This window comes from Dendrobium catenatum, unplaced genomic scaffold (genome assembly GCF_001605985.2).
Source record: "Dendrobium catenatum unplaced genomic scaffold, ASM160598v2 fragScaff_scaffold_1117, whole genome shotgun sequence".
Classification (NCBI taxonomy): Eukaryota; Viridiplantae; Streptophyta; class Magnoliopsida; order Asparagales; family Orchidaceae; genus Dendrobium; species Dendrobium catenatum.
The window spans coordinates 3,675,380-3,699,431 of NW_021319579.1; the positions used below are offsets into that span (position 1 = coordinate 3,675,380).

The 24,052-nt window shown below is 35.9% G+C and overlaps 1 protein-coding gene across 5 annotated transcripts in view; it reads left to right on the forward strand.

Moving 5' to 3' along the window:
* Positions 1 to 358: 358 nt before the first annotated feature.
* Positions 359 to 24,052, forward strand: part of LOC110103232 (golgin candidate 5) — a 32,743-nt gene continuing 9,049 nt past the window's right edge. The window contains exons 1-15 of one of the 5 annotated variants that reach the window (XM_020831847.2): positions 359 to 558; positions 796 to 862; positions 959 to 1,171; positions 1,501 to 2,456; positions 9,986 to 10,057; positions 10,602 to 10,676; positions 12,162 to 12,276; positions 17,274 to 17,335; positions 17,416 to 17,463; positions 17,735 to 18,019; positions 18,185 to 18,244; positions 18,371 to 18,454; positions 18,602 to 18,667; positions 19,989 to 20,087; positions 20,173 to 20,391. In XM_020831847.2, coding sequence (XP_020687506.1) covers positions 1,030 to 1,171; positions 1,501 to 2,456; positions 9,986 to 10,057; positions 10,602 to 10,676; positions 12,162 to 12,276; positions 17,274 to 17,335; positions 17,416 to 17,463; positions 17,735 to 18,019; positions 18,185 to 18,244; positions 18,371 to 18,454; positions 18,602 to 18,667; positions 19,989 to 20,087; positions 20,173 to 20,391 — 2,283 coding nt within the window. In that variant the 5' untranslated portion in view covers positions 359 to 558; positions 796 to 862; positions 959 to 1,029. Of the gene's footprint in view, positions 863 to 958; positions 1,172 to 1,500; positions 2,457 to 9,985; positions 10,058 to 10,601; positions 10,677 to 12,161; positions 12,277 to 17,273; positions 17,336 to 17,415; positions 17,464 to 17,734; positions 18,020 to 18,184; positions 18,245 to 18,370; positions 18,455 to 18,601; positions 18,668 to 19,988; positions 20,088 to 20,172; positions 20,392 to 24,052 lie in introns of all 5 variants that reach the window. The other 4 variants (XM_020831846.2, XM_020831850.2, XM_020831851.2 and 1 more) reach the window with 4 other exon arrangements.

Consider the following 24,052-nt stretch of genomic DNA (forward strand, 5'->3'; position numbering starts at 1 on the left):
AGTGGTCAGATATTGTGTTCCTTTGCTCTTTTTTTGTGTCATTTACCACAATTTTGGCTCTCTTATAGGTTTTATTTTATTATGGATGGTATAGTTGGGGTTTCTTGTATCTTTTGTCAGCATAAGTTTGTATTTTTGCTTATGTTGGAGTCTTACTTGTAATCTCTTATTTTGTTACATTTTCGTTGTATGATTATACAGGCTTTGGGCCCAAATTTTTCCAAAAAAAAAAAAAAGAATTTAACAAGATTTAACATTTAACATACCAAACAGTTTTTAGAATTTAACACATTTCGAATTTACTAAATTGGGATTTACAGGATTTTATTAAAGCCCCTAAGCATGCCAACAAAGCTCTTTAAACCGGATTCGGCGCAGAATAATTTCTCCTATTTCGTTCGGCTTTGTTCCTTTGCACGAGTGTAGAATTTTTCACGAGTTCTTCTTCGTCGCCGTTCGACTTTGCTCCTTCGACGACATTACCTTCCTGTTCTGTTGGATCGGAAGTTACGACATTTTTTTATCTGAAGCAACAACGGGAGCTAGCTTGCTGTGAAGGTAACTTTCTCCCTTTCGCGCGCTTCTTCGTCCAAATCCCGTAAATCCGCCGAACCAAAGGATTTCGTAAATCCGGGATTTACCACGAAAAGAGGGGATTTTCCGTCAACCGCGGCTTTGATCTACCGTGAGATTTGATTTTGCGTTTTAGGCCGTTTGGCTGGATTTCGCCTAAATCCGGCCTAAATCCGCATACCAAACAGCCCCTAAATGTCTGATATTTTCTCTTCATGGTAGATCGTTGTCCGATCATTTCCAAGTTTTGTTGTTTGGTTCCATCCTACAACTTGCCCGTCAAATTTCGGTAGGTTTATGCTCGGTTTTTCTCTTTTTCCGCCATTTGATTTAATTCGATCTTTGAAGATCTTTCTTTTCCCTGTTTGTTTTTTTTCTGATCCAGAGTCGCATGCCTTGAATGATCTAAGGGAAGGGGTCCGGATCCGTGAGAACCAATCTTGAAGCGGCCTTAGAATGGCCTGGCTTGGGAAGGTTTCTTTGGGCGGCTTCCCGGATCTAGCTGGGGCGGTGACAAAGCTTAGCGAGAGCGTGAAGAATATCGAGAAGAATTTCGATAGCGCTCTTGGCTTGGAAGAGAAATCTGACACTAGTGAAGGTAATGCCACTCTCAAGATAACACTTCTCATACTGGATTGTGTGTTCAAACCTTTATCCTAATGAATTTAAGGATTTGAATCTTTGGAAATTTTTATATGTTTTGCATTGCATATGAAGGAATTTCTTTTGCCCAGGAAACAACAAGTATAGGGAATTTCGAATTTTTATTTTTTGACAGTAAGAGTTACTAGCATGCAATTTTTTTTTTTGTAGTCGTCAATGTTTTGGGACTATAGGTGTCTAAACATATTGTTCTTGATTGCAATTTTAGCTGTCTCAAATTAACTTGTGGTGCATCTTACTTTAGCTCTTGTGCAATGTTTGAAGCAGCAGCTTCTAGAATATGGCCTTCAGCTGTCGACAGGAAAGCACTTTTCGACCCAGTCATGGCTTTCATGGGGAATAGGGGAGATGAGCCGCGGAATCGAGGAGATGGTGGTACTGTTGAAGTATCAGAAAAAGTGAAATCTTCAGAACATCTTGCATCTGAAGAAAAGCAGGATGACCTTCCTGGTGAAGTGTCACCAGTAACTAAGGCTGAAACTGAGGTTCTTCTAGAGAAGGAAAACCTGATTTCAGAAACTATGGGGAGAAATGACTTTGAGTCTTCCTTGAGCTCATTGAGCATGACTCTGGGGCCAGACAAAGGTGAAGCAAAACCTGAGTCAAATATCGTACAAGCTGAAGAAGACTTGGCAGATCTCAAAAAGCAGGATCTTTCATCTCAAGAGCAGACACATAGCAATGAAAAGGAGTTGGTTTCTATTGTTGGATCACAGTCTGGTGAAATTATCCAGGAAAGTTCTGCTGATACAGAACTAGATATTGTTTTGACAACTCCTGATAGTTCCCATGATGCAGTTAATTCTCAAAAAATGCATGACAAGCAGGAGACAGAAGAAAGCATGCTTCGTATTGGTTCTCCAGAACATCATGATACTCAAGATAGTGGACAATCAAGTCTTGAGGGAGAATCTCCAGGTTCAATTCGCCCAAATATCTCCATGATCAAGGATTTAAGTGAAGTTTCCTATGGAGAATCTTCTAGTTCACAGAGTTTGTTGCAGGATCCAGCCAAAGTATTACCTGATTCCAGTGCTTCCAATGAGTTGATGGAAGTAGGTTCTCAAATGAAGATTTCTGAAGATAGTAAGGAAACAAACTATAGGAGTATGACAGCAGGTCTCTCAGATTCTAGAAATCTTTTGGCTGAACTGGAAAAAGTAAAGAAAGAAAGGGAAATGATGGAAGCTGCCCTGCAAGGAGCTGCTAGACAAGCCCAGGTTTAATTCTCTAAACATAAGAAAGCCAATAGATAAACATGGATCATACATGTTTTTAGAAAATATCTTGTGTTTTTTTGTTGTCTTCTACAACTTGGTTTAACATATGTCCTGCAGTCTACCTACTAAGTGTACTCATTTACTTGTATTTCTCAGGAATGATTTTTTTTACCATTTATGTTGGTTTGGAACACTTCAAGGACTTCAAATTGCAAAGTTATTTTCTTTCAATCAACTTACTGAAGTGCATGAATATAACATGCAATTACTGCATAGATATATTCAGGAAAAAGATAATCAAATTAATATGATTGTTTTTTCAACGTGTCATTACGTTTATCTACAGAAAACTAATGTAAGCTGGAATTGATGCATCTTCAAAGGAAAATATAACATACTGCGATTCAATCAAAACAATATGTGGCATTTTAATGCATTTCTTCATATTGAGGCTTCTAATATATTTTTCACCTTGATTTTACTTAGCACTGACCAAACATTGCTAATATCTAACCTCCATTGGCAAACAATCTCTCTTATTGTTTTAACAAGTATTTTCCAAATTTGTTAAAGTTTCTATTTAACTTATTACCTTGGCGCCTTAATTTGTTATTATACCATAAATATATTCATTTGTTGAGCTTAAAGGGATTATGCTTCCATTTGAACTGGATTAGTGTAATTGATCTTATCTTTGCATTGTAAAAAAAGTATTGTTATTATTATTATTATTATTATTTTTAATGATTCAAATATGTGAATACATGAATGGATGAACCTCTTGTCCATTGGAAGTAGTTTTCCTTTTCTCTTAGGCTTGTCCTCATCAATTCTCCTAGTGAAAAATCTGAATTTTTTTCTGAAGGAAAACAACATCTATTTTCTTCTTCTTAGAGCCATTTTGCTCTGCATGAAACTATCGTGAATCCACAACATAATATTCTAATTAGGATATGAAGATGTGTTTTGTAGTTTAATGTGGTTTATTAGTAGATTGATTATCAACGTAGGCATTGTACTCTATTAATACCTCTTTTGGGGAGGATGAGAGCATAAGATGAATAAATGAATTCCTCTACTTGTATCAAATTTTTGCCTCCTTTTTTATCGGAATTTGAGCAAGTTCAAATTACTCGATTAGGATTGAGGATCCTATCATCGGTGCTTTCGTTACATCTTCTTCATCAACCTAAACCACAGTAAATCAAAAGCTAGCCATTGAAAATCTGAATGTCAATTCCATAGTCATTATTGATTTTGCCATGCTATCTTGAGCAAAAATTTCCGTCATCCATATCTTATTGCCTCAAGAATCCACCGATGCCCTTCTCGATTTGCCTCTTGCTCCACCAAGGTTTGATTAATTCTTGCCGGCATTATTTTCTCCCTTGCACAAGTAATATGCTCAACATCCTGTTGATTTGTCTCTGTTCTCTCTCAACACGAGGGCCTCCCACGTTGCTTCACACTATAAGGAGATTTTGCCATTAGTCTCCGCGTGAAGTTACCACACAGCTACTATATTACGATGCTTCCTTCAAGAAGCACAACGATAATTCAATTAAGGGCGGCACCAAAAAAAATTATTAGTGGGGGAACAAATTGATGATTTCTAAAATACTTTTAATTTTTTTAGGTGAGTTCTTTTGTCTTTCCATTTAATAATTCATAGTGAAATAATATTTTGATCTTCTAAGGATATCAATATTTTTTTTAGTAAATTATTAAATTCTATATTTTATTAGTTGTATTACACACAAATTTTATCAGTATTTTATTTCAATTTAAATACTTAGATGTTAGTTTTATAAGAAAAATGTATTGCGTGCGCGCGCACGCACATATATATATATATATATAATGTAATTAATATTTAGGATTTAATAATAATATAAATAAGAAAAGTAAAAGTTCAAGCATAAATTTACTCTGTGCCTATTGGATAAGAGGTTGGTTAATAGAGTTGAAGATATTGGGTTCAATCCCTAGTACGATTCTCCTTGTTTTTAAATAAAAAAAAAACTATTTTGTGGTTTTTAGCTGCTATGTGATGACCCTCATGTGTTTTAACTTTTAAAATAAATTATTATGTGTTTTTTAGCTACTATGTGATGGGTAGGGGCTCCTTGCCCCCATGATCCCCACTATAGCTTTGTAGGTGGACCCAATCTAGAAGTCTCTGTTGATTTTGCCAAAATTAACTAGCTTTGTCAACTCAGGTTCAATTGCCATCTAACAACTCCACCTCCAAGAAACTTCTGATCTTTAATCTAATCTTCAATTCCACTTAACTACCTTCAATCTACCGATGCCGAGTCGCCTTGCTTCAACTTTTGGCTCAGACACTTTTAGTGTTTCAAAATCCCTAACTGCACTTGTTCTTCTGTGATCATGCAATCCAATAAGCGTGATTTCACTCATCACTTTTGCCCTTCTTTATCTTCCTCCCATCATTGAGCTCATCACAAATTTGCATATTCTTGTTCTGTATTGCCGTATGATTGCCTTTTCCATCTCTTTTATCTAGAAAAATTTTAGCAAGAAACTCACAATGTTCTTTCTTTTTCCATACGCCGAGAATCCTTCCACAATGCAGTGCAATTTACAATCTTCCCATTGAGTCTTCCAGCTCCGAGTTCTCAATAAGATTTTTGAAGGAGAATTACAACATTATTGCGGACATGTGATGTCAATAGATTTCCTTAATGGAGGTTGAAAATCGTTTAATTGAGAATTGTGTTGCAAGAACCAAAAGTTGGATGATAAATGTAGCATTTATGTTTATTGTATTGAAATCAATTAGTTTATAATTAACAAATCTTGAACAACACTTTGAATTGTTAATTCAACAATAATCATGGACAACATTGACAAAACTTACTTCCAAGTCTCATTATTTCGTAGATAAGCATTGAGGGATTACTTCTAATTTCCTTTACATAAATGCGAAAAGGACATGACCATCATGTCTTCTTTTTGTGAAGTTCAAGAAAGGATAAGCAACTTATAAGGTTCTTTGCACTACTTTGGATGTTACAAGGATTGATATGACTATTGATGATAAGATGCAAGCCTTCATACTTGATTCATTTGAAGCACATATCAAGTTCATCAAGTGTCCAATGGTCAACAATTTTCCTTAACTTTATTGTTAGTCTAGCGCACAAAACATATTCACTTGAGAGATTGTGGTTGAATGGATTACCACCGCCTCTATTAGATCGACTTGGAAGACCAACATTGAGGGCATGGTTGTTGTGAGACGAGTAATATTGTGAACCTGCAATAGAATATTGTAATTAGGATATTAGGATGATGTTTGGTGGTTAAATATGGTTAATTAGTGGAGAAATGAGCTTATGGCATATATTGTTGATGGGGACATCAGAGCATGTAAAGTATATCAGAGGTGTAGCTATCGATCTACCACCACGATCGAGTCTATGTATTTTTGAGTCATTTCATGTATTTGTTTTTCTTTATTATGTTATGTAGCTTTTATTATTTATGTGTTCTTGCTTTCCCGTTTTACCATTTTATTAAGGGAGGTCGTATGTAAGCCCTAGGGGCATTGTCGTTCTTTTATTTTCTTGAGTCTTGTATGAGGCTATTTATAGCCATATTGTTCTTCTTTTGAGGTTAATGAATGATTATTTGAAAACTTTGCTTCTCCTTGTTTGAATTCTCATGAGAGATTGAGATTGGAGTGAGAGCCCTAGGAGAGGGAGAATTGCGCAACACCCACCAACCTTGACGAGTCGGATTCGTGGTTTTTCTTATTTATCTCTTCCCTTCAACCTCCCACCACCACCACCGGCCATCTTCACCCCAACCAACCCTGCACACGCCCAACCTCCACCTTTCTCCAACCACCACAAACCATATATCCGTTGGCTTCACCAAATCCCCTCCCTCCTCCAAGAATTCCCCACGCCCCAACCTAGCCGCCGGTCCCCTCTCACCTCTTCCACGTTTCCCCCTCAATGCGAACCCCTCCTGAATACTTTCCATAATCATCCACTCTTAATTTAGGGAGGTCTAATTTCAAAATAATTTGAATTTGAAATTCTTTCATAATTTAGGAAACATATTTTAGGAAAGTTACTTGATTAAGTTCTTTTAAAATTTCAAATTAATGGGGATTTAATTATTTCTTTCCTAAATTCTAAATCCTAAATTAAGCAACCCCAAATCCCCTCCCCAATCTCCTCCTTTGCCATTAAGTCGCCGGCCCCTATAATAAATCCCAAGGGATTTATTTCGTAAAACCCTCTAACCCCTCTTGGAAACAATTCTAAATCTCATCCCCACCAACTTTAGCCGAAATCCCCTAAGCCCACCTATTTAATTTATTTCCAAAAGGGAATATCTCCTTTTGGAAATAAATTAAAGCACTCCCTTCACCCTTGCCACCGCCCCTCCCCTCTCTCATCCCCTTTTGGAATTATTTTCAAATTTCAAATCCCTTCCTTGATAAAATCTGAAATTAATTTCAGGTTTTAAGCTCTTCTCTCTTTCAAGTCTAAAACAAACTGATTTAGGACTAAAAGTTTTTTTAAATGAATGAATAAGAATTTGCACGATTTCTTGAATTAAGCACGTAAGATTACAACTATTAGCAATCACCACGACAATATAAAACAAAAGAGGGGTGCCTACGTTTAGGTTAAGCCACTTGCCAAACACTTGAAAAATCAAATTAAGCTAGAAATTCAACAACATGCCACGTAAATAATTTTCAACAAAAATCCCTAATCTAACAATAAGATTAGAAGCATAGAAAGTACACCCAAGCCTACGTTTATTAAGTCTCGGGCAAGGCAAAACAAAATCCTACGTTTATTAAGCTTAGGCAAAGGTGAAGCATGGCTCCTTGTGAACCATCATTACCTACAAGATTAGGGGATTAGAAAGATAATTGAAAAGGGGAAAAAGTTCACCTTAGTCTGAGTCCGAACAAGTAGTAGAGTTGTTGAAGAAGTTCGTCGTAGTCTCCTTGAAGGTTCAACTTAGAGAGAAAGAAGTTTCTCTGGCGTTGAAGTGTTGAACATGCTAGTTGGTACTTCCCTTTAAGGCTCCTATTGAAAGAGAGGAGCTTAGCTCAAAGCCCCCAAGGAAGAAAGGGGAATAAGTGGCCGGTCATGGGGGAAAGAGATTAGGGAATTTGGGTTCAGATTTTGGGAAGGGATTTAATTCAAATCAGGCATTAGTTATTCCCCTTGATTGACAAGAATTAATGAAGGGGGAGAGAGAGAGAGGGACGGCGGGCAAGAGAGAGGGAGGAATTTAATTTAATTCCAAATGGGGGAGATCCTCTTTTAGAAAGATTTTGAATAGATTTGGAGCATGGAGATTTCAACCAAGAGGGAATAAAGAGGACTTGAATTATTTCCGAAGTGCTAGCTTGAGTTTTGGAAATAATTCCAAAAGGAATTTATTGGGGCCTGCGGCATTAATGACTAGGTGGGAGAAGTTTATGAAGCTTTTAATGCTTCCTTAGATTAGGGGAATTAAATTAAGAATGAAAGATCTCATCCTAATTTAATTTAAATTCAAATAAGCAAGATTTTGGAAACTTTCCAAAAATAACTTTCTTAAATTAGGAAAGAATTTTCAAAATTCAAAATAATTTGAAATTTGAAATTAAGCTTCCCAAATTAAGGTGAATTATTTATGGAAGGTATTCAAAGAGGGAATTTGAATTTGGGAGGGGAAGAGAGGAGGAGTGGGCCGGCTGGTTGGTTGGAAGCCATGGGTGGGGATGTGGGGGAAAGGGGGTCGGGTGGGCGAGGTGGGGACGGGTTTGGGTTAGCCAAGGGAGAGGGACTTATGAAGTGGTGGTGGAGGGACGTTAAGTGGCCGGCGGCAAGGTTTTGGAAAGACCTTGGCCGGCAGCTAGGTAAGGGAAAAAAGATTTAATGAGAAGACAAGATAAGGAACAACGAACCCGGTCGTCTCCAAAGTTGGTGGGTGATCCGAGTTCCCTCTCCTAGGGATTCACCACTCAAACTCTCAAGCTCTCAAGAGAACTCAAACAAGAAGAAGAAAATTTGTAATCAATCATTCATCCTTTTTCAAAGAGAACATAGGGGCTATAAATAGCCTCGTACATAAGACTCAAAATAAAAAAAGACAATAATGCCCTCAGAGCTTACATACGACCTCCCTTTAAGAAGTGGTAAAAAACGGAAAAACAATTACAACATAAATAATAAAAGATAAATAACATAATAAAAGATAAATACATGAAATGACTCAAAACTATGTCGAATCGATCGTGGCCATAGATCGACGGCCACGCCTCTGCTTCACTCTCCATACTCTGATGTCCCCATCACAAACTCCCTATTCTCCCTCCTCCCTCGGCCGGCCATATTCCATCATATCCACTTCAAGTTTAAGAGAAACTTCTTTCTCTCTGATGGAGTTTCAAGGTTGCTAGTGATCTTCGGATATGATCGTCATCTAGCATTCATGAATGGCCGATCCAGATCTTGATTACGGCCTCGCCTACGACGAGCAAGGATTTGTTTGCATCTTTCACTCAACTTTCTTCGACGTCAACCCAAATATCGATCACACCGTCGAGGAATACGCTCCGTGGAGCGTATTATAGACACTCTCGTCGAAGCCATAGAGGAGCAACTTGGGACTGTACAGTGGAGAATTACATCCGAGCCTTGACGAAGGTCTTCAAATCTTCCTCTTGTAATTCCTTAGTCTAACCCTCTTTCTTGTGATTTGATTTAATTCATGAAGATCGTGTTCGCCTAATTCTGCCGAGCTTAGTAAACATAGGGATTGATTGCACTTCATTTGTTTCTAATCTTATTTTTAGATTAGGGATTTTCGTTGAAAGCTGTTATATTTGCATGTTGTTGATTTCCTATGTTATCTTGATAATTCAAAGCTCTGATTGAGCAACTTAACTTAAACGGAAGTGACCGCTCTTACATTTTATTTTGTCGTTTTTATTTGCTAGTAGTTCTAATCATTAGTATTCCAATCAATAAGTCGTATAAGTTCTTATCAAGTTACTTTATGCATTGTAGTCCTACGTCAATTGTACTCTATAAATACTCTTTTGGGGAGGATCGGAGCATGAGATGAATAAATGAATTCCCCTTTTTGTATTTATTTATTTATTGGGAGGTTGAGCAAGCTTGAATTGCTCAATTAAGATGAATGTTACTAAAAATATTTGGTTAGAAAAATTAGAAGCGACCTTTTTTTTATTATATTTAAATGAGAATTTGACCTTTAATAAGATACAATGGAGACAAAGGATTCATGTAGCCAGTAGCCGACCCCATGTAGTGGGATAAAGGCTTGATGTTGTTGTTGTTGAAGGTTTAGTTGATTGAAAAAATGATGGGAGCATCAGGGAACCTATTACGATACCAAATTTTAAAGGGCTCGGGACATCTAATCTTCAGCAATGATGAACTATTTTGTTCTCTCTGTTTTTGATGTTATGTCATTGTATTAAATGCTGCAACTTTTGACATTTTACTTAAATTTTGCATCAGGCCAAAGCTGATGAAATTGCCAAACTTATGAATGAAAATGAGCTTTTGAAGTCTACGGTTGAGGAGTTGAAGGTAATTACTTGAATTTATGCTCTATTTTTGGTCCCCTTTTCGGAAAGAAGTTTTTTTTTGCAGTCCATACTTCTCTAAAGCTGCTTGAGATTTGTCTAATAAATGCTGTTGTGTACTTGTTTGTGATTTTCTTCATTCTTGTCATTATACTTGCTCCTCTTTTTTATATTTTTCAGGATTTGACCAACTTTTCACTGATGTTTGCATGAAGCAAAGCTTAAAGCTTACATAACCTCATTTCTTGAATGCCAATGTGTTAACCTTAGGTTTTTAGCAGGTTGTAGACCTTTCAACAGTCAACACAGCAATGCTTAATTGTTGTTTGGGAAGATTTAAAAAGTCTGTATGTCTTACCAGGCCTTGAAATCATTTTAAACAATATGTTTTGGAACATGAAACATATTTTACATGGCAATAACTTGAGTGAATATGTTTTTCCTCTTAGCATGATTGCATCTCATTTTTTTTATGTGTCGAGTTAGTTTTTTGTTAGAACTGCACAGCAGTAGAGCTTATGGAAATAACTATTGTACTTTATCTGCAGAGAAAATCAGCAGAGGCAGATATTGATGCCCTTCGTGATGAATACCATCAAAGAGTCGCTGCGCTTGAGAGAAAGGTTATAATTGCTCTTCTCATGCAGATTTTCTGGTTTTACTTGCTTATTTTGGCCCTTTTAAATTCACAAACATTTTAGTTTTGATAGTCAAGGGTACAGCACGAGTGAAACTAATTAGGTTTATAATGGAGCATTTTGAACTTCTTCTGAAATCCATCATTCAAACTCTTACAATTAAAAACTAATAGAAGCTACATAATTTATCAAATAAGTACACAAACTAATTATTAAATAAGTATACACATGTAACTACGTAAGAGAAATGATTTGGTCAATGTGGACTAATATAAATGAATGTATAAGCATTTGTCACAACAAAAATTCACACTTGTAATCAATTTATCAAATTTTAAAAAGCGCGACTTCACACAAATTAACTAAGGTGTAATCTAATGATGAAGCTAGTAAGAGAGTTATAACTATCAAGCTCGTTAATGATTTACTCAATTACACTAGTTAACCCAATTAATTTCACTAACTGAGAAGTTACACAACTTTTAAATCCAAACACACGGGTATGTATGGTGATGTGCTTAGTGATCTATGCAATGTGCAAGTAATAAACTTGAATGCTCAATGTAAACGAGCTATTTAACCCTGACTTAAAAAATAATTATAGGAGCTTACACTACAATTACATTCAAGTTCAAGCAAGTAGAATAAGTTAATAATGCAAAAAATTAGAAGCTAAACTAAAGAGATATTGCACAATATAATTTTTAGGTGGTTTTCCCCCTAATCCGCCTGCATTTATGCTTAAGCCGCAAGTACCCCTTGTTATTTAAAGCATTGATAAATGGCGACACAATTGTGCTTCAATCACCTTAGCGGTGCTCATCTTTCATTGTAGTTTTGTGATTCCTTTCTTGCACAACATCAGCAACATACTGTGCTTGAGATTGGCCTTATGACTACTTCTAAGCATTCTACTTCTTCCACCTTATGTTTAAACAGCCTTAATTAGACATTTGTTTAGCTTTTTTCTACCTTGCAATGGAGTATCATGGAAGCGTTACTAAAATCTTGTAATTGATGCCTGCCATCACTGTTCTGGTAACTTTAGTCGCAGTGATGTTTATTGACAAGGTTGCATCACCTTTTCATAGGGGTTACCAAACAGCAAAAATGCAGGTGAAAGAGTAATGAAAATTAACTACCAAGTGATTTTTATAGATTTCTTGAACTATTCAAATCAACTGAAGTGGCTTTTCTCATTTAAACATGAACATTTGATGGAGTGCTACTATTTTAGGAACTTACCAAGTAGGATTGCTGAGTTTTTTTAATTTTTAATTTTTTTATTTGAAATTACATTAAAGTTGATGGAAATTTCCTGGGGAAAATACTTCATCGTTTTTTGTTTTTAAATCATCGTTTAACTATTTGTTATTGGAATGGTTTTTCGAATTTCCTCATTTGAAATGCAAGAAATTGATTTAGCCCAATTTTATTGTTAACTGTTGAGAGATTGTGCAACAATTTCAGGTCTACTCTCTTACTAGGGAGAAGGATACATTAAGAAGAGAACAAAACAAAAGAAGTGACGCAGCTGCTCTCCTGAAAGAGAAAGATGAAATAATCACTCAAGTTATGGCTGAAGGTAGGGCATGGATATGTTTTTCCTGACAGTAAATTTACTCATAATACATTTTCTTCATATTTATCTTCTTTTTGCATTACTTTAAGAGTTCAAACTTTAAGTGAATGGCCATAATTAGGGGCATAATTAGCTTCCTTTTTTAGTGTGAGAAAAAAATTAAGTAATTAAATAATAATAATAATTATTTTAAAATGAATAAAAAAATTACCTAATAACATAATACCATCAAATTTATAAGAGGAAAGTTTTATTATTTATCTTCTAGCGTAATAGTGGTGTTAGTAATATAAATTGGAGTGTAATGATGTAAGTCATGAGACTATAACAAGTCACAAAAGCTTAATAGTGAGACTCACAACATCATTCCCCCTCCATACCACTTAATAAAACTACAAACTCCTCTCATTTAGTCTCACATCACTTGAAAATAAAAAATATTTTTGTTTATAAATAATCTAGAACAATTTGGTCTTTTATAGCTTTCTCTCTTGTTGCTAAGTTTGTAATATAGACTACATGAGGTTTCACGAGTCCATTTTAAATATTTTAGGCAGGTCAAAATTACAAACAAGATTATATATTTATAAAAATTTAATAAGATTAAACTACATGTTTCAATAACTTGTTAAATTAAACTGTCCTTTTAATTTAAGATAAAAAATATCAAAGAAAAAAATTCTGTTTTTGTTGGGAAATTTTTTTATTTAGGATTAACAATCTTATTGAAATAAAAAATTTGTGGGTGGGCACCAACCTCACTTACACATGTTTCCGCTCATGGCCATAATATTCCCTTTAGGAGATAATGACATATCTTTTTGTTTTGATGTGGATGCAAATGCTGACATGTAATGGATAATTTGGTGCCTTATTTTATTTTAAAAGGCTTTAGCATGCTGAAAGGAGTGAAAGAATAAATAAATGTCTCCTTTTAAAAGAAGCTTAAGGGGCTATTTAATTTGAAGTAAAAAGGAGTGCACATTATTCCAAATGCAGGGGTTTTGAAAATATCTATATTTGATTTGAAGTAAAAGAAATGCAAAGAAAAAATTTGAAATATTTAGAATTCATCATCTAGTTTACTTTTGGTGTATTTAAAAATAATTAGATTTGACCAATTTTTAAATACATTATAAATTATGTGTCATTATCGTCGCCCTGAGACTGCCGACCTTCACTATCACCTGCTACTTGCCGGCGCTCATCGCTATTGCAGTCACTCGCTATTGATTGCCACCGCCTATCGTGAGCCATCGGTCCCCACCATCATTGAACTTTATATTGCATTCATTTTACTTCAATCTAAACAAAAAAATAATTATATGCATTTATTTTACACTCATTCAAATAACTTAAAACATTTCAAATACATTATATTCATTTTACGTTTCATTCCATTTTGGATTCATGCCATGTAGGTCTGTTATGGAAGCTATACATTGTTGAGTTTTTTGATGGAGAAGTATAGAGAGAATGAGGATGATCTACATATGATATTTATTGATTTAGAGAAAGCATATGATAAAGTTTCAAGAGAAGTGCTATGGAGAGTTTTAGAAAAGAAAAGGGTAATAATTCTTATATTCAAGTCATTAAGTATATGTATGCAGCAGCTCTTACTTATATTCAAACACAAGGGGGTTTGACCAAGTATTTTCCTATTTTAATTGAATTGCATCAAGGATCAGCCTTCAGCCATATCTTTTTGCTTTAGTCGTTAGATGTTCTCACTAGACATTTGCTAGAGGTTGTACCCTGGTGTATGTTTTTTGCTGATGATATTCTTTTGATTGATTAGACTAGAGAGGAAGTTGAAGGTAAGATTGAAATATGAGGTCAATTTTAGAGTCTAAAGGCTTTTGTTAGAGTAGATCTAAATTAAATATATGGAGTATAATTTTAGCAATGATAGATCTAGTGGGGGGATTGTGGCTTTGGGGGATCAAGTCATTAATAAGAGTACACATTTTAGATATCTTGGGTCTATTGTTCAAAGCATGGTTTAAAATTGTGCAATAGGAGGCGCGCGCCTCAGCGCAATTAGAGCTATTTACGCGTCAAGGCATATGCCTTGAACTTGAAATATGAGGCGAACGCCTCAATTAAACTGAGGCGAGCCTCGCCTCATTTCGACGAGGCGTTAGCCTCTTAAAATGAAAAAAACAAAATCCTAAACCTAATATTTATTTCGTGCGCTGCTTCAATTTCGCACTTCATACCTAAACCTAAAGCATTTCAAAGCCGCCTCTCATTTGCATAGGAGATGAGGAAGGGGAGAGAGCATTTCATCATAACGATGATTCAAATGAAGACCCCCTTAGTGATGATAGTGTTTATGACTTCTGAGTTGTTATGTCATTGGTATTTATTTTTTGAATTACATGTTAATGAACAGGATATTGGGATTTTGGAAGATAGAATTTTTAGTTGAACTATATTTTATGTTGTCTTATTATTGTGATGTTTGGATTTCATTTTAATTTCAAACAACTTATTACTTAACACTTCATATCTTGTGATTTGTTATGTTTTATATTATTAGATTAGTCATTTGTACATAAAAAAATTATCATGTTGATTTTACGCAATTTTTGGATTTTGAGGCTTACACCTCAAAACGCCTTGAGGCTTACACCCCAAAACGCCTTGAGGCTTATGTCTCACCTCACGAAAGAAAAAAATGCCTCAATACCCAATTGCGCAATTTTAAATCTTGGTTCAGAGTGATGGTGAAATAGATGCGGATATTATTAGTAGAATTCAAGTTGGATGTTTGAAGTGGACGAATGCATCGAGCTTTTTGTGCGATGGAAAAGTCCCTCTCACACTTAAGCATGGTTTAAAATTGCGCGATATGAGGCTCGCCTTTGCGCAATTCCAGTAAAAAACGCCTCGATGCTTACGCCTCAAGTTTTTTTATGACGCCCTAGCATTAACACAATTTCTTAAAGGATTCATGTCATTATTGTTCGACATGTTTTACGCTGGCTGTCGACTACCTAACGCAACCCTCCACTTTTCTCATCCAGGACATGGGACCTGGCAACGGCAACCCTCCACTTCTCTCTACCTAACGCAACCCTCCACTTTTTGCTACACCTTATTGAGATCCAAAAGTTGATATATATATATATATATATATATGTGTGTGTGTGTGTGTGTGTGTGTGTGTGTGTGTGAATTTGACATTTATTCTTTTTCATGGGATCATTGTTGGTTATCCAATCAACATTTACTTCAATGAGCTTTTTCGTCTCCGCAGGAACTTATTCTTCAATTTTCAGTCTTATTTGCCTTGGAGTTTGTTTGACAGGTGCAACATCAAGGTTGATGTCTAAGATGTGAACTACCACATTAGGGGACAAAACCGATATCTTAACATATATCTAGGCAAAATAATCTTTGAATTCATAGAGAAATGCATTCATTTCTTAAATTTCTTTAGTTAAAAGTGCATTGATGAAGGTCGGGTGAGGGTCTTCCTTGGCTCCCAAATTGACATCTTTCAGTTCATCCATTGTAGCAGTCCGTCCACCACTCTACAGTTCTCTAAGTGCAAGTTTTGCTTTTATGTTTTGACCATTTGAGAGGTTGGCCTCAAATGATTCTGTTTCTAGTAAACACGTAGGTTCATATTTTCATCAGGAGGATAAGTAATTGATTCTTAGGTTTTATTTCCTAGTTCATTTTAAGTGTATAAATATGCATATGATGAGAACTTTTGTAGGAAGAAGATGCGGTCTCTAGTATTCTGAATAAATTTTTAGGTGTAACTTATTACTGCATGATTTTAATCAGCGCACTGAATTTCAATAAACACGGTTAGAGTTCAGAATTGCTCCTACAATGTGAATTATTGCTAATTACTACTTGCTGTTATTTCATCACTGTAATGTTGTTACCCTTGCCATTGTTGTTCCCGTTGTTTTCCCCTGACTATTTTCGCTTTTGATGGATATGCTTGCTATTGTGCTATCATTCCCTTTGCTGCTTTGGCTTTGTTGTTACTGTTTCTGCTTTTCCCAATATTGTTTTTTTTTTGGCTTTTCCTGCTAATGCTACAGTCTTTGGTGAAGCCTATTGCCATTGTTTTGCTGCTCCGCCTCTTTCACTCCAGTTGTTCCTGATTCTTAATGTCATGCCCATCTCCTTATTACCTCTCTGTTTGTGGCAAAAGCTTTCCTATTTTGATAGGTCCTCAAAACAATTCAGGAATTGGAATTTAAGACAAGATTTCTATTGCTGGAATTAACGAATGATTTATTAAAAAATTGCTGTTTTGAGTATATTTTGATAGATTCTGAGAAGCTTTTTCTTTTTAAGTTCTGTCTAGGATATATATAAGGCCCCCAGCCATGCAAAATGCATTGGATATTGAATGTGAAATAAAATTTCAGTTTTTCTCTTTTCATGTGTACTTGTTGGATGTGTATTTTTGAGTGGTTTATAGGTGTGGATGACTAATGTCGTGATAAACTCTTTTCTTCGGTGTGTGACCTGCTTCTTTATTTTTTTGTGATTACTATGATTTTTCTTATTTCAAATTATTTAGCTGCTGGATTTGTTGTGCGTGCAATTGAAATTTTTTATAATGTGATAGTTGCCAGATTTTCCATTTCAAAGTGTCACCTTGATTATTTTAAAATTGTATATTTGTTCACTATTTTCTTCTAGAATTTCAGGATTTTGGATATTATTAAATTATCTTTTAGGATTAAAGAAACATGTTTTCTGTTGTTAGATTAAAGTACCAAGTTTTTGGTAAAATATGAATTGGTAGCCCATGGATTGTTTTTACCTTTTTTTTTCTAAATTTTGTATTTAATCGAATGTTCTATTAGGAAAAAAGCAAACTTTTTTTTAATGATGCTTAGTAGTTAGTAGTTTATGTATTTTCTTTCATTTTTAATTCATTAGCTTAGAATTTTTGCAAAAAATAGAATGAAAGTAGAAAACTTCTTTAAAGTTTTTATCTGTGTTCATGACTTCTGAAACAGGTGAAGAGCTATCTAAAAAGCAAGCAGCTCAGGAATCAACAATCAGAAAGTTGAGGGCACAGGCATGAAGGCTATTTTTCTGTCTTTCATTGTTCTGCAATATATAATTGAACTTTATGAACGTTTTTTGCTAATTGTCCAGATAAGAGAGATGGAAGAGGAAAAACAGAAGATTAACTCTAAGCTTCAGGTTGTTAAATGAAGAATTTATGTACCATATTGAGTTGAAATTGAATGTTAGGGTTGTTGTTTTGACATAAATTCCTTTTTGCTGATAAATCTACAGATTGTTTGCTTTGCTTTATTTTTATTCTTTCACTTTACTAGTAATTCTATGGTTGAAAGAGTCTTAGCTGATTAATTGTTAACAACCAATTTATACATATGTTTGCAAATCAACTTGTGTTATGTATATCATCAATCTTTTCATCTTTAATATCTGTGGTTTTCATACAATTTAGGTAGAGGAGGCAAAAGCAGAAAGCATTAAAAAAGATAAGACTGCTACAGAGAAGTTGCTGCAAGAAACAGTTGAGAAATATCAAGCAGATCTTACTATTCAGAAGGAATTTTATGTTAACGAATTGAAACTTGCCAAGGAGGCTGAAGCACTAGCCGAGGCACGTGCCAATAGTGAAGCTCGAATTGAACTTGAGAGCCGCTTAAAAGAATCAGGTGAACGGGAATCCATGCTGGTTCAAGCTCTTGAGGAGCTGAGGCAGGCTTTGACGAGAACAGAACAACAAGTACTGATTTCAACAATGTTCTGCTTGATGATATGCATTCCTTTCATTACAAATATTGAACTTAAATTTTCATCTGTCATCTCAATATGTTTGCTGCACTTTTCTTCCTGTTTTCAGTCCCTTTATTTTCCATTGACATACGAACTGCCCTCCAAAACATTGTAGGCAGTTGCCAAAGAGGAAATGCTTCTTCGTGATATTGATGAAATTCAGAAGCGCTTTCAGGTCTGTGGCTAACTCCAGGTTTTTATGTTATGTGTGATTAGTAGTATCAATCTCCAGGTTATTCTTGTGTCATGTGAGACTACCGTTTCCCATGGATTTTATCATATTGATTAAGCAAATGTTCAGGCAAGTGAGCTTCGATATAATGAGTTGATCACTCAAGTTCCCGATTCAACCCGGCCACTTTTGAGGCAGATTGAAGTCATGCAGGTATAGAAATTAACAATTTTATTTGGTTTTCTTTTGTTTGTGTTTAAAAAGGTTGCTAAAATTCTTAAACCTCTTCTATTTGAATATGAATACTTGTCATTTAGTGTGCATATGTCCTAGCCTTATAGCTGGTTTTGGTGTTAATAGGAAACAACTGCTATAAGAGAGGAGGCTTGGCGGGGAGTTGAAAGAGCTTTAAACTTTCGCGCTCAGGTTTTTGACCTTTTCACAAATGTCTAAGGATCGTATATGTTATTGCTCATTTTGTACGTATAACTGGGTGAAGAGCAACAACAACAACATCAAGCTATTGTCCCACTACGTGGTGTCGGCTGCATGAATCCTTTTTCGCCATTCGTCCTGTTAAAAGTCAAATTCTCATTTAAATCTAATAAAGTATACCATGGTGAAGAGCAAGAAGTAAAATTTTAAGAATGGTTGTGAAAGAATCACCATGCTTGAAAAGAAATATGGTTACTACAATTAGATTGCTTGAATAAATTCACTTTTTAGTTCTGTAAGCTTCTGGGTAATAATTATTAAATTCCAAAAAGATATCTCTTTCTACATGCTTTGGTTATATTAATCCTGCCCTCCAATGAGGGTATTGCATGTTCAAAACTATGTGAAAGTGATTGCTCTTCAAAACGGTAAAGAAGAAAGGAATTTGTTCAAATGTTTGTGCAATTTACACACATTTACATGTCAGCCACAAACCATAGTTCTAATATATATACTGCTAACATTTTTATAGTTAAAAGTCTCAAAGAATCTTGGAGTATTTCATCTTAGCACTAATTTAAAGAAATATGATCTCAAGCATATCATTAAAACTGAGCTACTTTTTTTTTTTGGGGTAAAGCTATAAATCAAATGTGATTAAGTTTAGATAAAGACGTCTTTATCTATCAATTTATTTATTTTTTTTTTTGTAATTTTATAAACTTTTATGCGATATATGTATATATACATTCTTATATTTCATGTTTATTGAAATTTTATGTGATTCATATTTTTCTGTTAATAATGTTCTTTATAAGCTAGCTGACCCCACGTAGTGGGATAAAGGCTAGATGATGTTGTTGTAATGTTCTTTATAAGCTCTTAATTATTAGGTATCTTTCTAATTTCTTGCCAACATGTTGAATTCTTTTTCTCTATTCACTAGCCTTGTATCTATTTGCTCAAATTAAAAATTTCTTTCTTAATATTCGTAGTATTTTTTTTATTAAATAAATCATGATAATAATGACTGTTGGGGATATCTGAACTTTTTAGAACATTAACTTGTAGGCATGTTTTCTAAGCTTACATGCAATTTGGCTACCTTTTTCCAGGCTTTAACACATCTGATTTTTTTATTTCTTAAAGCATCATCATCATCTTTAATTATGGTAGTAGCAGCATGAATTTACTGGCCTTAGAAATTATAGTTTATGATTATTATTAGTTATTTTTAAATGCTTTTTTTTGTTATATTAGACAACATGGCATTTTGTTTATGTTATAACAACATTTGTTATAAATCTGGCAGGAGGCTGAGGCTAAAGCTGCTGCAGCAGAAGAAAGAGAAAGAGCCATGAGTGAACAACTATCTCAAAGTTTATCACGAATAACTGTTCTGGAAACCCAGGTCTCTTTTTTCAGCGCTTCTTTCTTGTATTATTACAGTGATTACATCATATTTAGACATACTAATTCATTGAGAAATATTTCAGATTACATTTCTTAGAACAGAGCAAGGTCAGCTAAGTAGAACACTCGAGAAGGAGAGGCAGAGGTCTGCCGAGAACCGTCAAGAGTATCTCATTGCAAAGGAGGAAGCAGCAACTCAGGAAGGTCGTGCCAGCCAGTTTGAAGATGAAATAAAGGAGCTTAAGGGTAAGCATAAAAAGGAGTTGGAAGAAGAAATAGCACACAGGCAGCTAGTGGAGAAGGTAATTTATTTCGATTATTTCTGTTTTTATGATTTCGGTCTATTATTGCACATTATATGCCAAAACCCAAGTGCTATTCATGGGTTAATATTCTTGATATAATATTTTTTATAAATGTACTTTTAATGCATTTTATTTATGCTAATGTATTGCACAAGAGTAAATGGATAGGATTTGTTTGTATTTTTAATGTTTGCTTTGGTAAAATTATGTGTTGTACTTTTGATTATTTTATGTTAATTATAAGCCTTTCATTAATGGTCATGTTTGAGTAGGTGTGACTTTGGCATTATTTGTGCTTTGCTTGAGCCTTCTATGATGAGAGTGACAAGAAACTTTCATTGTTGTAATCACCTTTTCTAAAAATTGGAAACTCTGTTTCCTTTTGTTTGTCTTGAACTTGTCCACATTTGTGAATCATCATCATCCATATTGTTTTTGTGTTAGCTAATGAATATTTCTTCACCATTCATACTAGATGGTGTGTTGCTCAAATCTCTATGAACAAGTTCTAGTCATATTATTTTTTCTTTTCTAATCCTTCCACATTAATCCATCCACATCGAAATGACAATTAGCAGCCTCTTTGTTTCCGGATATTAAGATCTATACGGTCTATATCATAACCAGATCTATTAGCTAAGCTATTGTACACTATTAGTTTAAAGAAAAGGGGAAGGTTTTATTTCCTCAAGGGTCATTCAAAAATTGAAAATTGTACCTAATCACCAAGAACAAACCCTTTTAGTTTACCAGCTTTTATCATGTCCTCCACTAGCCTTTTGAGGTGTCAACTCTCCGCAATATCATGGCAGCGGTTGCGGTGATATGCGCAATACTTTGAAGGTGACCTTCTGCCCTCATCAAAGATGCTAACTTGAAGAATTTTTTGCTGAATGGCCCTAACGAGCTCGTCCATAGAGAATCTCAGTGGAGTCATAATCGATATTTTGTGATTTGAGTTGTTGGTGACTTGCCATTCACGTTGATCATATCAACGCTTTTCATTTCGTACTCACCCCTCGAATGGATGAGTTTGCTGTTGGTTCACATTTCTTCTCTGATCATTATAGAATCTCCTTTCAACGCTCTGAATCTTGGGGCGACTTCTCTGGTCCCTAGTAAATTGTCCAAATTTTCCCGGTCCTTAAGTTGAGATTGAGTAGATCGAGTCAACTTAACTTAAAGTTGGCCCACATGGTTAGAATCGGATTTTTTGGATATTTGGCTGTACAAAAATTAGTTAGATATGAATTTTAAAAAGGATTAATACAAAATAAGGAGATTTATGAGTCCCTGTACATCAATTAGATGCTTAGGAAGATGCTGAAATAAGCAAAAAAGGTTTTGAGAATTGAAGTGAAAGAAGTAAAATTAAGTTGCTGTTTTTTGCCCGGAAAAGGAGGAAGTTGCTGTTTTTTTATTCCAAAATTCATATTTTGTGAATTTACAAACTCCGGATTGTAATGACGGCAAAAAAAGTTGATGCTTTGGAGGAGAGACTCGAAGGAGAGATGAATCACTCAAAGAAACCGTGGAGGAAAGAATTTCTTCCATGGAGGGGCAAGTGGCCGATCTCGGGGATATGATGAAAAGAATGCTGGAGCTTCAAGCACAAACGACGGCATCCGAAGCGAAGGGCCCAGAAGCGAAGAACACCAATTCTGAAATCCGTAAGGAGGAAAAAGAGGTGGAAATCGTGGAAGGGGGAAGAAGAAGACCCTATGTGGAGCCTTTCCATAGGGAGGAAAGAGGAGATCGATATGGGGAAAGGTATGACTATGGGGGAGCGGAATAAAGAGGGGCTGATTGGGAACGCCATGAGGGGTTTTATGGCCATCGGGGTGCTGATTTTGAAGAAAGAAGTGGAGATCTCGAAGGGAGTTTGGGCTATGACAGAGCAAGGGAAGATTGGGAAACATGGGGTGGACCTAGCACTTGGGAAAGGAGAAATTATGGAAGAATCAGGGGAAATGGTGGCGACCAGAAGGTGAGGAAGTTGAAGATGCCCATATTTGAAGGAAAAGATGCGTATGGGTGGATTTACAAGGTAGAGCGGTGCTTCGATATCAATGGGCTGATAAAGGAGGAGAAGCTGACAGCAGCGGGACTGTGCTTAGAAGGGAAAGCCATGTCGTGGTTTCAGTGGAGAGACCAGAGGAGGCCGATCAGGAACTGGAGGGAATTTAAAGACTGCATAATAGAGCGTTTCCAAAGCGATCGGGAAGGAGTCTTCTATGAGCAGTTCTTTGCTCTGAAAAAGGAGGGATCAGTAGCAGATTACCGAGAGAAGTTTGAGCACCTAGCTAGCAGGGTGGAGCGACTCTCAGATACAGTGTTGGAGGAGAATTTCATGGAAGGGTTGAAGGTAGAGATCCGAGCAGCAGTGAAGGTATTGATGCCCCGTGACTTGGGGGAGGCCATGAAGACAATTGGTGGAAAATCAGAGGAATTTGGAGAAGGGAGCCAGGAGTAACAACATCGGGGGCACGTACAGGATGACGACTACTCATTTCACACCTAAAGGCCCTGCAACAGGAGGGAATCGAGAGGCTACCAAGGAGAAGACAGGAGGAGGAAATGGAGGAAACTTCAAGCGGTTGACAGAGAAAGAGATGCAGGAGAAGAGTGCTAAGGAGTTGTGTTTCAGATGCGATGATAAGTATACACCAGGACATCGGTGCAAGGATCGAAATCTTCAGGTCCTCACCGTCTGTGATGATGAGGAAACTGAGGAGGGAGGTGAGGAGGAGACAGAGGAGGAGATGGAGGAGAATCTACATTTGGATCTGGCCGAGGTTTCCCTAAACTCAGTGGTAGGATTCTGATGCGGACATCCAACCGTCCATACCAATCCGAGGAGCTAAAGATCGATGACCGAGATCACTTTGCTTTATTTTCATTTATTAAGTGTATTTTAATTTAGTTTTGCAATTTTCCATTTTACCCTCTTGTTTTATGTAAGCCCAAGGGGCGAATGTGTCTTTTAATTTCTCTTGAGGCCTATATATAGAGGCCCTTCTCTTGTATTTGGAGGATGGATTATTGATAATGGAAAATTTTATTTTCGTGTTGATCTCTTAGTGAGTTCAGAAGGATCTCTTTGTGAGTTCCGACTTTCCCAAGATCTCTTTGTGAGTTCTTGAGGAGAGTTTCGCGGATCTCTTTGTGAGTTCCGAGATTCTCAAGATCTCTTTGTGAGCTCTTGAGGAGAGTTTCGCGGATTTCTTTGTGAGTTCCGAGATTCTCAAGATCTCTTTGTGAGTTCTTGAGGAGAGTTTCGTGGATCTCTGTGTGAGTTCCGACATCCCTACAATCTCTTTTGAGATCTTGAAGTTTAAGAGCGTGAGGTTAGAAATTCCAAGATTTCCCAAACTTCTCATCCTCTACCAAGCTCGGGCTTTTCCTCCCCAAGTTCTCCTTGCCGCCGGCCCTGTTGGCCCGTCCAGAAATTCACCCGCCGGCCATCCCTTAGGCAGACGCCCACCAACCCCCACCTCCCCCTCTCTTCCTCCTTGGAATAAAGAAATTTCTTAATTAGGAGAGGCTCACAATTAATGACAATTCAAATTCAAAATTTGAATTTGAATTAGCATTAATTACTCCTTAAATTCGTCCCTCCAATTAAGCCAATAACCATTAATTTAAATCTGAAATTTAA